General features: G+C 34.2%; 3 protein-coding genes across 3 annotated transcripts; 1 reads left to right on the forward strand and 2 right to left on the reverse strand.

The window, feature by feature from the left end:
• The first annotated feature begins 296 nt into the window (after positions 1-296).
• On the forward strand, positions 297-4,202 carry LOC130892205 (uncharacterized). The gene has a single exon (XM_057797437.1). It carries the CDS (start codon positions 3,068-3,070, stop codon positions 3,956-3,958), a length of 891 nt encoding a protein of 296 aa, XP_057653420.1. The 5' UTR covers positions 297-3,067; the 3' UTR covers positions 3,959-4,202.
• Positions 4,203-11,529: 7,327 nt separating this feature from the next.
• Positions 11,530-13,232, reverse strand: LOC130892986 (uncharacterized). Its single transcript, XM_057798747.1, has 2 exons — positions 12,921-13,232; positions 11,530-12,835 (listed from the first exon to the last, which is right to left on the reverse strand). Exons 1-2 carry the CDS (start codon positions 13,230-13,232, stop codon positions 11,780-11,782), a joined length of 1,368 nt encoding a protein of 455 aa, XP_057654730.1. The 3' UTR covers positions 11,530-11,779.
• A 284-nt stretch (positions 13,233-13,516) lies between these two features.
• LOC130892987 (uncharacterized) lies at positions 13,517-14,323 on the reverse strand. The gene has a single exon (XM_057798748.1). It carries the CDS (start codon positions 14,321-14,323, stop codon positions 13,517-13,519), a length of 807 nt encoding a protein of 268 aa, XP_057654731.1.
• Positions 14,324-15,671: the final 1,348 nt, after the last annotated feature.

Consider the following 15,671-nt stretch of genomic DNA (forward strand, 5'->3'; position numbering starts at 1 on the left):
TAGAAAAAGATGAATTGTGAAAATTGAATGGAGGTGTTTTGTACGTAGAAGCCGCACGAGGTGTATTATATAAAAGTTGTATGAAATTAATAATAATAATGAATAATAATGAAAAACAAGTATTGTGAAATTAGATTCCGCTCGATATAGGTACTTGTCCAAAAATAAAGAAATAGATGTATATTAGGTAAGGTTGTGTGAAGTGGTGCCCACCTGGGACACCTTCTGATGGGTCTCCAGAAGATTTTCCCACCCACACTATAAAAACAAAGATTAGGTTAAGTTAGGTTCCACTCCTGGGAGCTGTAAGACCTTGAAGTTGGTGGAGTGGCTCAGTAACTTCCTCTCTTCTCGTGCCGTCTTGACGGACGGGTCGAGAGGAGTGAAGCTAAGAAACAGCTCAATAGGGGAGGTACGCTGATGAAATGACAACTTGTTGACCTCCCGGCGTACGACACTCCCAAGGATTTAGGAGGGTGGTTTAGTGGGTGAGAGCCCCACACAAACTCATAGCATTGCATCCGCCCGCTGTGAGGACGGTGTTAGTTTCAACCCCACCTCTGGGCCAAAAAAAAAGTTGTATGAAATAGTAGTAATAACGAAGAAATGTATTATCACAGTAGATTCTGCTCGATATATAAACTTGACGAGAGAGATGTATTGTGAAAATTGGATTAGAAAAAGTTTTTATGATAGTAGGAATCCTCCGAGATATAACGTAGTTAAATAAAAAAGTGTAAGTTTATAGGCTAGGTTCAGCGTTTGTCCACAAGAGGGCGCTTTTAATTCAACGTTCGTCCGTTAGAGGACGTATATAGTTTAACTTGCGGCCGCTAGGTAGAATTTGATTTCTAGTCGACGTTTTCAAAGTAGAAGCATTTTTGATGTAGATCTAATGGCAATTGAATTGAGAAAAACTGAAGTAATATTTATTAGTAGAAGTAATATATCAATAAAAAAATTCCTGGTTTAATGAAACGGAAAAATCATAAGTCATTTTGTAGGATTAAGATCCAAAATGTATGCATATAAATTATATATTAATTCTTCGAATGAGGAACAGAGTAATTAAAAAATCAAAAGGAGTTAAAGTTGCAACCGTAAAGAACAAAATAACCTTTGATGATTATGTGAAATGTTTAAAGGAAAAAACCGATAAAATTATAACTCAACAGTCTATTCGTTCTTATGCTCACAATATTTATTCCATAGAACAAAAGGAAGTTGGTTTAAGTTATAATGATGATAAACGTCAATTACTTTCTTCATCATTTGATACATTGCCGTGGAGTCATTATAGAAATTAGTTTGTTTCAGATAATGGTTTTTGTTCCTTCACTTCAAGATATTTCCATTAAAGAAATTTGTAAAAATGTTAATAGTATTTTAGAATTTACAAATCAAAATTTATTACCTCATAAGCTTACTTATAAGGTTATGTTAACATATAGCGAACACAGATGGAACTTTTTATTTAACAATTCCAGAGTCACTAACAATCATACTTATTGATTGGAAAACATTAAAGACTCGCAATATATACCAAATAATTTGCGTAATTGTGTAATTGATGAATCAAATTGGGATAATTTGTATAAATTAAAAAGATATTGTGTTTGGTTCCATTACTATTATGTGAAAAATTTAAATTTAGTGCTATGTCAACGTTGTGTTCGACAACTCGAATACATTTTAGACAAAAATAATATGAATTTCAAATTACATGTTATAAGAGATCATTATCATCGCGTTCATGCTACCGAAGATTTTGATACATTATATGGTTCGAAATTTTCGTGGTATCAAAATGAATTCAATCGAGTGTTGTTTTATGATATGATATTTATGATAGTTTTTAATTTTTTTTTATTCGATAAATTAAATTTGTATAAAATTTATTTTTTTTTTATTCTGTAATACTGCAAATTGACTAAACCTATAAATAATGTATACTTCAAACTTACTATTTATATATATATTTATATATATATTTTTTTTAAAGATAATGTAAATAAAACGACTGCTCAATACTTGATTGTTTTATTTCTCAAAATTATACACTTTCAAATCTAAAGAAAAAAAAATTATTCATAAATAGATAGTACACGAGTAAGAAGTGCTTTTAGCTGTTCTTTCAGACTGGTGTTGGGGTATGGTATGCCAAAAAGATTCCAATCAAATGGTCCAGATGATACAACACTTCTCGAATATTCGCTGAATTTGTAGTAGGAGGTGTCTTGAGTGAAAAAGTAAATGTATTCATCGATATATCGGAATGCAGGTAGGATTTTTCGGAAGCCCCAAAAAACGATCGCTAACTCGAGCTCTATTCAAAATTTTCTTAAATCCATCATTGAATTCGATGTAATATGCTTGATCATGAAACACAAAAATTTGACCACTATTTGTTTGAAAAATAACATCGACTTTCGAATTAGTTGGTATGACTTTGTTTATTTCCGATATAGTCAAATCTGGGAAAGATGTCGTATAACAATCGCCGCACATACGTAGATTTCTAGGAATTAGGCGGACATAAGTCGAAATTCCAATAATCGACTAATGACAAACAATTTTTTTCCTGGAATAGTAGATTACCTGACGAACAATAGCCAACCCCACCCACATCCCTAGACTGCGCCAGCGCACTGCATTACTAGTCGAAACTTGATTGTCGCACTTACTGCACATGAAAGTTCTGACGCCCTTTTCGTAATCATTTTCTTCGGTGAATATTTTATGTGTCGTGTCATATTTGCTTGTTTAATTGATGGATACCAATAATACAGGTAAGCCTTTATTAAATTAATATGAAATTGTATTAAATATATTGTCAATAAATGATTTAATGAGCCGTCAATAATACCCTTTTTTAGAAATGTTTTTTCTTTATTTTTCAATTTCAATCGAAAAAAAAAACTTTACTTCCGCACCTTTCCGAGTTACATTTTTGATTTCATTATATAGTATAAAGACTTATAAAGAAAACTGCTTAAAATCAGCTGCTAGTTTTAAAAATAAACGAGTTTGAAATTTTTTTGACAAAAATAGGAAAATATCAGATTTTATGTTTTTGTGTTATTATTTTTTTATTGTTATAGGTTCACCTGGCTGCTCGGGGGTGAAAATGTTGACTCGTAAATACCTCTTCGATAAAATGAACGAGCAACATTCATTATCGATAAATGAAAAAATTAAAGATTTAGAAAATTATTTACTCGTGTGTTACGGGGACACAGAAGAACATAAAAATATGATAAAAAAGAAGTTTTCGTATTTTAAATGTGATTTGATAAAGAGGTGGTCTCGGGCGCATAGAATACTTGAAAACTTTTTGGCGGACAATAATTCTTGGTTGGAAGGAACATTTGAGATCCCCGTAGACACGAATCAAAGGCCAGGACGACCTACCAAATCTTTTACCGAATCTAGCGAAAGAACAAAGAGAACAAATACTGAAGGAGTCCGCGCATCAGTCGACGAAGAAGTAATTGTTCTCGCGGCACAAGTAATTTTAAAAACAGAAGAAAAAAGAAATGCGTCTACTGTTTTAAAAGACATTACAAATTCTTCTGCATCTGCCAGTGATTGTAAAAACAGACATTCAAAGTCTAAAGAAATAGAGCCCCTTACTCCTCTGCAAGCACTGACAATGTTTGTTGAAGCCGATTTGACCAGAAGACAGTACGAGATTATTCGAGCAACGAACAAAAGATTCTATCCACATTATGAATTATTATTGAAGGCCAAAGAAGATTGCTACCCACCCAAGGAGTCATTACGAGTGACGTCTACCTGCGCAGAAGGAAACCTACAATCTTTGTTGGATCACACTGTAACCAGATTATCCCTCTTCTTAGAAGAAGTCTTACTCACCCTTGATGCCGTTGAAAGGAACTCGTTACTGTTAATCTGCAAATGGGGTTGTGACAGCTCTCAACAAGCCCAGTTTAAATAAAGACTCTCAAACGAAGATGAATCTGATGCTAATATTTTTATAAGCTCATTTGTGCCTTTACGAATTGTTTGTGGCAAAATCCAACTCCATCTTCACCTAGATATTGCCGTCCAATAAGATTTAGATTCGTAAAAGAATCTACGGACATCACAAAAGAAGAAATCAATTATGTAAAGAATAGTGTAAACTCATTAAACTTGACGAAAGTTGACCTCAATGGAGTGAATTTTTTTTTCAACATAGTTTTAAAATGACTATGGTTGACGGAAAGGTCTGCAATGCTGCTACAGACACCAGCAAATGTTATATATATGGAGCTATATGGAGATTTTAACGATTTAACAAATAAAATGATGTATGCCCTGAAGCTCTTGAATTTGGCCTTTCCGTATTACATGCAAGAATCCGGATATTCGAAAGTGTGCTGCATTTAGCATATAAATTGCCCGTGAAAAAATATCGCGAGAGACGAACCGAAGAAGAAAAAAATCTAGAAAAGCAGAAGAAACTTGATATTCAGCAAAGATTTAGAGAGGAGACAGGTCTCTTAGTCGATATGCCAAAAAGTAACTTCGGAAACACAAACGATGGAAATACCAGCAGAAGATTCTTCGAGAACCCTGAATTGGCTGCAGAAAGTTATGACTTGATTATTAGATTAAAAGTGATATTAGAAGCCATATCAAGCGGCCATAAGATTGACGTAGCAAAATATGATAAGTACGCCATGGAAACTGCGAAACTATATGTTGAGTTATATGGCTGGCATCCTATGACTCCAACGATGCATAAGGTCTTAATTCATGGAGCTTCAATAATAGAAAATTCGTTGTTGCCGATAGGGCAACTTTCGGAAGAAGCTGCTGAGGCCCGCAATAAACATTTTAGGTTTTATCGCCTAAACTTTGCTCGCAAGTTTTCGAGGGAAGAATGCAACTTAGATATTTATCATAGGTTACTATTAACATCCGACCCATTTATTAGTTCCATGAGAAAGACAAAAAAACCGCTTCAAAATTATTTTTGCCTTAGACAATGCAGCTATTAATTCTTGCTGAGCCAAACCGACCAATGGAAATTGATGAAAGAGGCGAAAGTTTAAATGTAGATGAATAAGTCTCCAATGTATGATTGATTATTTTTAGTGATTATCTATTTAGCTTATGTAACTTTAATATTGTATAACGAATGTAAAGATCCTTTTAATAATATAATATATTTACTTACTTATTAGAACAAAATAAACTTTGTTTTATTTAATGATACATGCCTGAAAGTATTACTAAAACGTAGACACCTGTCCCTCCTTGGGGAAAGCCGTCAGTATGTCATACGTATTTTCAATATAATACTAAAAAACACTTTGAAATCAACTACCATCTCGAATAAAATATTTTTTGATAAAACATCACAAGTACCAACAAATAATTTCGATAAGTTATTCCAAATACAGAATTCTTTTTATGTAACTATTTTGTAATATAAATATCACATAAAATAATTTTAGCCGCCTAAATCCTGAAAAACGATCTATGTGCGCCGGTAAGTTTATTAAATGCAAACAAGAATGTGTGATTTTGGTTCGAATTGAATCTTCTGTGGAAGATAATCTGTGACGTATCCAGAATGTAAAGGTATATGAATGTCAAATAAATCAAATTTCCATAGAAATCTGTTGAAATCAATGTAAAGACGGAAATTTGGGAATGATGGAGTCGATGCAAGAAACATAAAATCTACAGTTAATATCACAAATATTGGTTACCGGATGTGACGTTGAATGAAGTGTTGGTTGCATAGTCGTTGTCGTCGTCGTTGATTTGTCGTTGCATGGATTATGTATAAATTTTTGTGTGGGACCATAAAAATATTCGAGCGCCATTTTATCATCTTCATTGAGTATCGTTATGTTTCTCTGATACCACGGGTACATTATTGCAGTTGGGACGTCACTATGACCAATTTCTAAGGTGTGGCCGATTTCGTGTGCTAATACCATAAAGAAGCTACTTTCGTCGTCTTGTACAATTCCATCGATATTGGAATTCCATCGTTCCTGACTATCAAGATGAGTTTCTATGCATCCATCTCCGGAGGGAAAATAAGCATGAGCTAACACCTTACCAGGACCATCAAAATTGAAGGCACAATATCGATTACCTTGACAATTAGCTCGAAATTGATGTTTTTTAGACACAAAAGTAATAGTTATATCAGGCGAAGGCATGGGAATCGTTACTCGTTTAAATGTAAATTTGGAATTTTGTTGCCAAATATTAAATGTCTTTTCAGCAGCAGCGACGTATGGCGGTGATGCTTGATTTTGTAATAGTACAGATACTCTCTAAGTGCTCTCCCTATTAAACTGTTGTCAGAACAAATATCACAAACGACATACATTAAATCTATACAATTGGAAAAGCCACACATTGGATTTGGTATAAATGACTTCAATAAATTAACAATATTATAATAAAAATCACAAAAGTTCACTTTATTTAAAATTGAAAGGTGATACAGAAGCAAATTCTCTTGAAGACGTAAAATTTCCACAACTTCTTCTTCTTCGTCGAGAACAAAAGTTACATCATGTCGGCGAATTTCAACAAATTTCTGATTATCATAAATGACTTTAGTCATTTGACAAAAATCTTGGTACAAGAGATTAGAATCGATAGGACTTTTGTTATCTGGAGAATTGAAATACTCCTCCTTACTTATACGCAGTGCATCTATGACATGTTCCCATTCGAAAGTATTGAAGGACATTTTGATAGGTTCCACAGCTCCGATAAATGTTGATAAAATGATGACAGGTGCAAAATTTCTGGCAGGGCTAAGGCTACACCCAACTATAAATCGACCAACATTGAAAACTCTATGTGATAAATAATGTTTTTCTTGTCTTATTGCATTTTCGTAATATAGTAGAATTTGATTCAAATCACGATCGTAATTTGGTTGTTCTTCATCCGTACATGTAACACTAGTTTCACTATCTTCACTATAATACCCAGAATCTTGATTCATGTTGACTACACTCACTTGTTGACTGTTCAAACTAATGCCTTTCAATTTATGTTAGCTCCCGAACTTCTCTGATTGGTTGCCTTTTCTATACCACATCATCAGTGTATATCCAACCGTTATGTTTTTTATCTAAACCTAACCATTTGACGTAAATTCTATTACGATTCCTCTTCAATACTTTTTCAACGAGATAAATGTTGGGATTTTTGGTTTTTTGTAATTCCTCTTCATAGAAACAACCTCTGAGAGGTGATCTATTCATATCTTCTATTAAATACGTTACAGGATTCGTTATTTTCACTTTCGTAATTTTGAATAATTCCGTTGTAAAATTGGGGGTGTAACCTTTTTCAAAAGCCTGTTTCGCTTTACTTATTCGCACAATATCTCCTACATTTAACTTTCTAGGTCCGGCGATTTTCAAATAACTGAATTTCTTATTTTTCGTTACTTTGACGGTTTATATCCAATTTTACTATGTTTCGTGTTGTTGTATTTCTTTGTGATTTGAGGTAAAATATCGATCCATTTGTATTTCCCAATTAAGCTGAAATGTTTATAGAGTTTCGTTTTGAGTGTTCTAATAACTCTTTCTGCAATTGCAGCTTCTTTGTACTAAACGTACTTTAATGATTGATATTATGTTTTTTCATTAGAGATTAAATTTAGTATTGTAAAATTCCGTTCCTTGATCTGATTGTAGATTTTTTGGCATTCTACCGCCTCTGATAATACTCGAAAATGCACGAGTTATTTCTTCGGCTGTTTTCGTCTTGAGTGGACCACACGAATTTCGAAAAACAATCGATAACTACCAAAATCATTTTAAATCCTCTATTATGTCTTGCATAAGATCTCATTCCAGCTAGATCCATCTGCCATAAGTCATCAAGACCTTTAATTATTGTTCGTCGACAGGGATAATTGCGTCGAATCGGTTTATGTAATTCCTTAACAAGTTGAATCCTATCTGCAGACATTATTTATAGTGAACAATTAACTTGACAACATTTGTTATATCTATTTCGAATAACAAAATAAATTTTCTTGGGGACTTATTTGTTGGCGGTTAGTTGATTATTCCTCTAAATTACACCGCTTATCTATTCGCGTCTACACCGCTTGCGGTTGATTATTTATCTAAATTACATTGTACGAGAAGATCCATGTAAAAATAATCTCTACTGCCCAATTTAAATTCGACTTTATCGTTGTTCTTTATGATAAGTTCATTTAACTGATGATACTGATATTCCATATTATTATTCAATAAAACACTCCCATCAGAAGCTTAGTGTTTACAGCTTTCAATTTTACAATCAAAAGGGAATACAAACGCCGTACCGTATCTAAAACATAAAAGCTCTTGTTGAATTTCTTCATGCCTCTGAAGCTGATTAGACATTTTGTACGATACGTTTGTGCGAATTGGTGCATCTGTGTGGTATTTGACTTTGAAACAACATTATCAACATATTTTTTTATTGCCATTTGTACAATGTTTGTATTGAGAGTAGCAAACCTTGAATCATAATTCCTATGTATTACATCAAATGTATCTTTAATTTTTTTTATGTTGCTCAGTATAAATTCACGATTTGATTCTATTTCGTTATCTACATACTTTTGAGTTGATATCTAATCCCTCTTTTTGCTGGACTCTCAGCTTTAGGAGCGTTATCGGGTGGTGCTGCGGGAATTGCGAAGACTGTGGTCGATGCAAAAAATGCCCTAAAAGAAATTGGAAAAAGATCATCGACACAATAAAGCTATGGAGTCTATAAGTAAAGGACTGTATTTGCGGAAGAACGCTAAAGGTGGATATGGATTATTCTTGAAAAAAAACTACCATTGAAGCTACCCAATAGAGCAGTGTTTGACTATGAATTAATCAAGTTTGCCAAATTATTAGAAATAAAATATTTCCGAGGAGTGTACATGCGCGATTCTCTGCCGAAAAGTGGACAGCGACGATGTTACGAGCAGTACCAAAATTACAATCAAATTAATTGTAGACATTTGTGTTTGCAATTCCTCTATAATGTCTGAAGCATTGGAGGCGTGGTTAGTTGGTGAAAGACAATTGTCCTCTTTTACAAGTGCTGAATTGAAAACTATTGCTCTAAAGTATTTGGTAGGAGTTAGACCTTGGGAGTTATTGGACAATTGGCACAAATTACCACAAGAATATCGATCAGATTTCAACTTGCAAATTTGCTTGCCTTGCTTCGTGCATTACAATAGACCAGATCAACGTAAGCATGTCGATAGTCCGGTGAGCTCACAACGCAACTGTCATACATGTAATTATTTTTTGAAAAAATAAAAGTTTTCTCCTGAATTTTATTATTATTTAAATTTATATACTTCACTCATAAACAACAGTCATGTCTCAGTTGTTGAACTTAACGTCCACATCAAATGAGTTCTCCTTCAAACCTCCCACACCGATAATATTGAAACCCGAAAAAGAATACTTTATTGGTTTGTTGGGGTTTCACTCGTATCATTCTATACCGAATATCGATGGTGAGAAAATTTATTTCTACAATAAGAATGATCGTAAGAAAGTGTTCATCATTGTTCAGTCAACGAACGACCGAACAATCCGATCTATCTGCACAAACGAAATCACCAACATCACCGTAAGAGTGTTGAATCAAGATCTCATACCTGTACATTTTCGAGGAGAAAAGAGCACGTTAATTTTACATCTATTGAAACGCTAAAAAAATGGGTCTACTTATCAACGATTATAAAAGTCCAACATCAACTGTAACAACATTAGTCTCTTGTAGATCGTTCCAAAGAACGAAGCTTACACCCGCAAATGAGCATTCCTGCAAGCAATCGGATGCCAAAATATTGAATATATGGGTTTATTTGAAATGATGTGAAAAATGAGCAAATATCATGTATTCGTCGCCGGAGATTTCAGAAAAAATATTAGTTTTCAGATCGGAATTATCGTTTTTTCGAAAATTCAATTTTCATGGATTTTCACGGATTTCCCCTTGTCATAATTTTTTTTTCCGGAAACTGACAACTCTTGTGGAATCCCTATATCATTTAACCCCCATGTACAAATTTTGGTTGAAATCGGAGTCAAAAGATTTTTTCTCCATTTTTATTCCACAGGGACCCTTTGAAATGTCGAATTCCGTTGCAAAAGCTCAAATTCAAAGCTCTATAACTCGCCTTGCATAATCAAGGAAAAGAGGTATATTTTTTCTATGATAGTACCTATGTTTTTCTTACGATTTTCCTTAGTCAATACGTTTCAGCTGTTGATCTGTAGATAATATGAATTTTTATGTGGGTATTTTGAGAAAAAAATTTGTCTCGACTTTCACCCTGTATAATACACGAATGTTTAGAAATGTAGAATTGCAATGAAACTGATGACTGAGATTGAGGTTCTCTTAATCGATTGATACCATAATTACCACGATAACTGTCATAGTTTCGAATTTATTCAATTTTATACATAGAGATGACAACAATATTTCGATAATTTCTCGGTTTTGTGCCAAAATATTGAAAATATGGGTTTGTTTGAAAGTATGTGGAAAATAATCGTTGTATTGTATTCGTTGCCGGAGATTTCAGAAAACTTATTTTTTAAACTAATTTTTATTCTAAAACTGTAAATAATCTGAATTTTTATGTGGGCAGAGATAAATGTTGACAATTTGATGGATCATCTTTAAAAGAATTTAAATTAGAAGTATCCAATACATACATACATACATACGGTTCTTATAAAAGAACAATAACGGACAGTTTATTGAGAAAAGATTGTATAAACTGTCAAAACAATATTGATGATATTGTTTTAAAAATGATGAAAATATACGAGAAATATTTTTTTTTGTATAATAACATGAAAGTTATATTCAATTTAAAAATCATTCAAAAAGTTTCTCTTTTTATCATTTTTTGAAATATTTAGAAAAATTACTTGCTTTTGTTGAAATTTTGAAAATGGAATTTTATAAATTAATATTAAAAATATTGACTTGTTAAATAATGAATGGAAATTTTCTTTTTTTCAACATGTTCCAATTTTTATCCATCAATATTCCAAGTTATTAGAGAAAATAATCAAATAAGAAATTGAAAATAAATTTAAAAAATATTCTATCAATTATAAAAAAAACTATCATCAACTTTAATATCTTTGTTTCCTGTATTTTATATATTTGATAACTTTTATGATACAATTAGTCAGTATCATTAGTTGTATGATGAGTTTGACGGCCACATCATCAATTCGATTATCGGTACGATTGTCATTTCGATTCAAGGAATCTAGAATTTCGAAGTAAACAACGTTTCTAGTAAAATATCGTCTACCACGAAACTTGAACGAACCTTGTTGGTTACCTTCGTTCTCCAATTATCAGCGGAGCCGACACGAGAAAATGCAACATACAACTGACCGTGGGTAAAACAGGGGCCGATTAAATAGACTACGGCTTTCGTCAATGATTGACCCTGAGATTTATTTATGGTAATACCATAAGCAAGCCGAACAGGAAATTGCGTGCGAATTATATCTTTCGGGAGCATAGTATCGCGAGAAATCATTCTTATTCGAGGCAATAGGACCTTACGTCCGATTTTAGCCCCAGTCCGAATTTCACACTCGATAATATGATCCCCCAAAGATATAATTCGTACCCTAGTTCCGTTACATAGTCCATCTTCGATATCAATATTACGAAGAAGCATAACAATAGCGCCGATTTTTAATTTCAATTCGTGCGGGGGTAAAGCAGCACAATTGATCTAATTAAGAAGATAGGTGGTCACGTGAAAATCGTCATCTTCTTCCCTTTTATATTCGTCTACGCTATAGTAGACTTTAACCTCATTTTCCAACATCCTATCAAAGATCATTTCATTAATGTCATTAACAGCGGCATTAGTAGGACAGAGAATAGCACTTGTGCCATTTTCTATCAAACTAAAATATTTTCCATAAACAAAATCAATCAATTGATCGATGTTGGATACACGAAGCATATGAGGAATTTCGATAAGATCGTCCGGTAAAATGCCAGAAATTGTCGAATTGGGATGTAAAGTGACATATTGAATTGTACCGTCTCCCAAATTCAACAACCATTCGGCGAAAGTTCGATTACCTAATTCTTCGTAATTCTCAACGTAATGTCTAGCTCTCATATTAATACTGAGATGGAAAGTAGTAAACGAAGACCAAAGTACGCTCCGTTTGAGACACGCATTCACGATGTCCTTCTTATGGCCCCCTATAATTACCGGTAAAGTCTGTCTAAAATCTCCACCGAATAAACAACATTTGCCACCCATCTGTAAAAAACTTTTAGATGGATCTTTTAAATATCTATCGACAGCTTCAATAGCTAATTTAGGGGTCATAGGAGATTCATCCCAAACGATCAAAGCCACTTCATTGAGTATTGCCAGGCTTTGTTCTGATTCCAAAGGCCATCCCGGCATGGTTTCATTCGTTATATTAATTGGTAATTTGAAAGCTTTGTGAACTGTAGTACCGCCGATCAATAAATTGGCAGCAATACCAGTCCATGCCACAGCGATAGTTTTTTTATTGAAATACTGTTGAATAGCTTTCAAAAGACAATTATACAAGAACGTTTTTCCCGTTCCTCCAGGTCCATCGACGTAAAATAAACGATTATTGACATTATTGATGAAATTGTTAATTTCATCATCAAAAACAACGTCGTTCATTTTATCGATAAGCTCTGGAGGAACAGGAACGTTAACGATTTGCGCCACTACTTTTACAATTTCCAGAAAGATCCTTTTTTGATCGACGTTGAGATCTATAGGATCGTACTGAAAATTGTTTGATTGAGATTTGAGATTGATTATCAAGATGACGATGACGCAAAGCTATAGTTAAATCGTTATCGTAATTTACACCATAATCATAATGACGATCGCAGTTAATATCATTATCAATGTCGGGAACACGGTTAAAAGCAGCACCACCTCTATTATTATCGTGGATAGGACGTATACCTAACGCTGCCATAGATAAATGTGGTCTATTTCTTTTTAATATTTCGCTTATTTCTTTAAAAGCTTCTTCCTTCGCTCTTTGATACGAGAAACGTTTCAGATTCACGAAATCGTCAATCATATATTCACAGAATTGATGCCAAATGGCGTTGTATTCCGTGAAAACCTCATCGATTGTGATACAACAATAGAGTGCAAATAGCATACGCATTTTACGTGGGTGCTGCTTTAGAACAGCTTCCCTCATATCTCGTACGAATTCGTCGGTTCGACGAATATAATTTTTTCTACGGCATACTTCTTCAAACGTGTCAGTCGTCGTACCGTCATCATCAATTTTTTTAAATCATCGTACGTTGTCGCTCCTTTGGTTCGTGATAAGAGCAGTCGGAGGAAAAAAAGTTCCATTTGGCCCGGGAGCAACGATATATCAATCATAAAGCCGATCTGCTTACTTACTTGATGCCTGGATTGCCATTTGCATTCTTTATTGTTTCAGGTGTAATGTTCGAGGAATTTCGTGATACAAGTACGAGCGACAACGTCGTGCGAATTCAATTCAAAGTAAGCTTCTAACTTTGAGCGTGATTTCAGACGCGCTTCAATGTTATTGGCTTCTCCTAATTCTTCAAACATTATTGTTCTATCGCCCGGTAAGTGTACAGGCAACACTAACACCGAATGGGAGCGATCGTGCATTCTAAATTCGAGAATTCTCCACATCGCTTCCATCGTACTAACGTATCTATAATCTTGATAATTTTTTATTTCATCGATAACCAAAGTTTCGATGGGAGTTCGCTGCAATTCAGTCGTTGGCTGGGAATGTGCTCGAGTATTCCCATCATTATTACCGTCACCGATGTGCAGGGTTATAGAGTCTGAGCCTTTTTGTATATATTTATGTAGATATTTCATCGTATAGAGGGAACCTACCACTTCGATATTAATATGACATTGATATTTGCTCAATAGATAAGCATTATAGGGTACAATTCGTCTATTTGTTACCCGACAACGATTAGCATCTACATAAATCGTCCGACCATCGTCGGGACGTTTGTATTCTGGTCTCTTATTATCACCCATGTGTAGGGAAGTATGGGTTCTATAGGGTTTGGGATAAAATTTTTTACATTTGCCATTCATCATGTATTTGGCGAACATATTTAATTGTCCGCAAGGCGCATGGAAATCTCTGACAAGGCCATATAAGATGCGTTGCGTATTTTTATCTGGTATATACGCTTGTACAATAGCATCGACGGTTTCGACGTCCAACACTTTGACATCGGTTTGCATAGTTAAAACTATGTGGGCATGAGGTAAGCCTCGTTTTTGAAATTCGATGACCTAGTGGTAGTTTTTAACGACACCAAATATTTGTTTTTGCGTTAGGTCGTCCATTAATTCTAGTAATTTTGCATGGAATACTCTACAGACCAGATCCGGTAATGATTCTTCTACTATTCTCAAAGTAGCCGGAGACACTCTAGATTGTAAAAATTCGTTACGATGTTCGAGCGCCTCTTCACTATCGAGAAAATAATAGTGATTCAAAGTGAGATTCCTAAGATCTTGAGTCTTCGGTATCCCACCGAGCATATGATAAATTTGTCCGCAAATACTAAAGCACCAATGTCCTTGTTCCCCTCGAAAATCAACACTAGGCTGACTGGTTTTAAAAGAAGCCATCGCAAACAAACTGTTGATCGAATGAATTTCTTGTCTAAACTCTGCCGAAGTTGAGTACAAATTTTTTATTGTCCTTGGCCATTGACTCAAATTCGGAAGAGTGTAGGCCCAGTCCTTGCAACAGCTAAAACGGACGTTTTGGCGATTTTTCTTCTCACCAACAAAAAATAGAGCATCACAGTGAGGACACATTTCATTTAGCGAACCTATATTAAATGGATTCTCACCGAGTTGCTCTAATTATTGCGTTGTTTGAGTCATTGCAATACGATGAGTCATTTGTAACGGTACAACAGCGTGTCTGCGACGTCTTTGTCTTTGCTGAGATGATTGTCGAACGGGAATAGAATCAGGAGGTGGCATCAGTTCATTGTCGGACAATTCCGGTTGTATGGAAATTTGTTACTAATCGCAGGAGAAATTATGTTAAGAGAAGTTCGGAACGAATTAGAGGAAGATGATGAAGGTAAAGTTAAAGAAGTAACAAAGGGATCCGCTTCAACGACTGACAAGGAGCTACGACGTATTGAACTTCTTTGAGAACGTATTGAACGTTCAGTTAAAGGAAATCGAGAAGTCATAGTATTATCACGTTGACGGACAGTAGGAACAAGCGAAGTTCGAAAATTGACACTATATGTTTTTGTGATTTTTAGAATGTTAGAAGTATAGTTTTACTCTTTCTGCTTAAATAAACTTAATTTTGATTAATTTAGTACCTTTAATTAGGTTGCGGCTATAACCGTCATGGCGCCAGCGGACTCTATACACTAAGTGATAGGACGATGGCGGCTATAACAGCAAAAATTTAAAAACGTAAATGACAGGTTAATGGTTCAAACAAGCAATTTTTGTATGCAACAAAGTATTTTTGGGAGTTTTACACGAAATGTTAGTTCTTAAATCAAACAAAAATAAATAAATGACAAAAAAATTTATTATAATTTTATAATTA

This window comes from Diorhabda carinulata, chromosome 4 (assembly GCF_026250575.1).
Source record: "Diorhabda carinulata isolate Delta chromosome 4, icDioCari1.1, whole genome shotgun sequence".
In the NCBI taxonomy this organism is placed as follows: Eukaryota; Metazoa; Arthropoda; class Insecta; order Coleoptera; family Chrysomelidae; genus Diorhabda; species Diorhabda carinulata.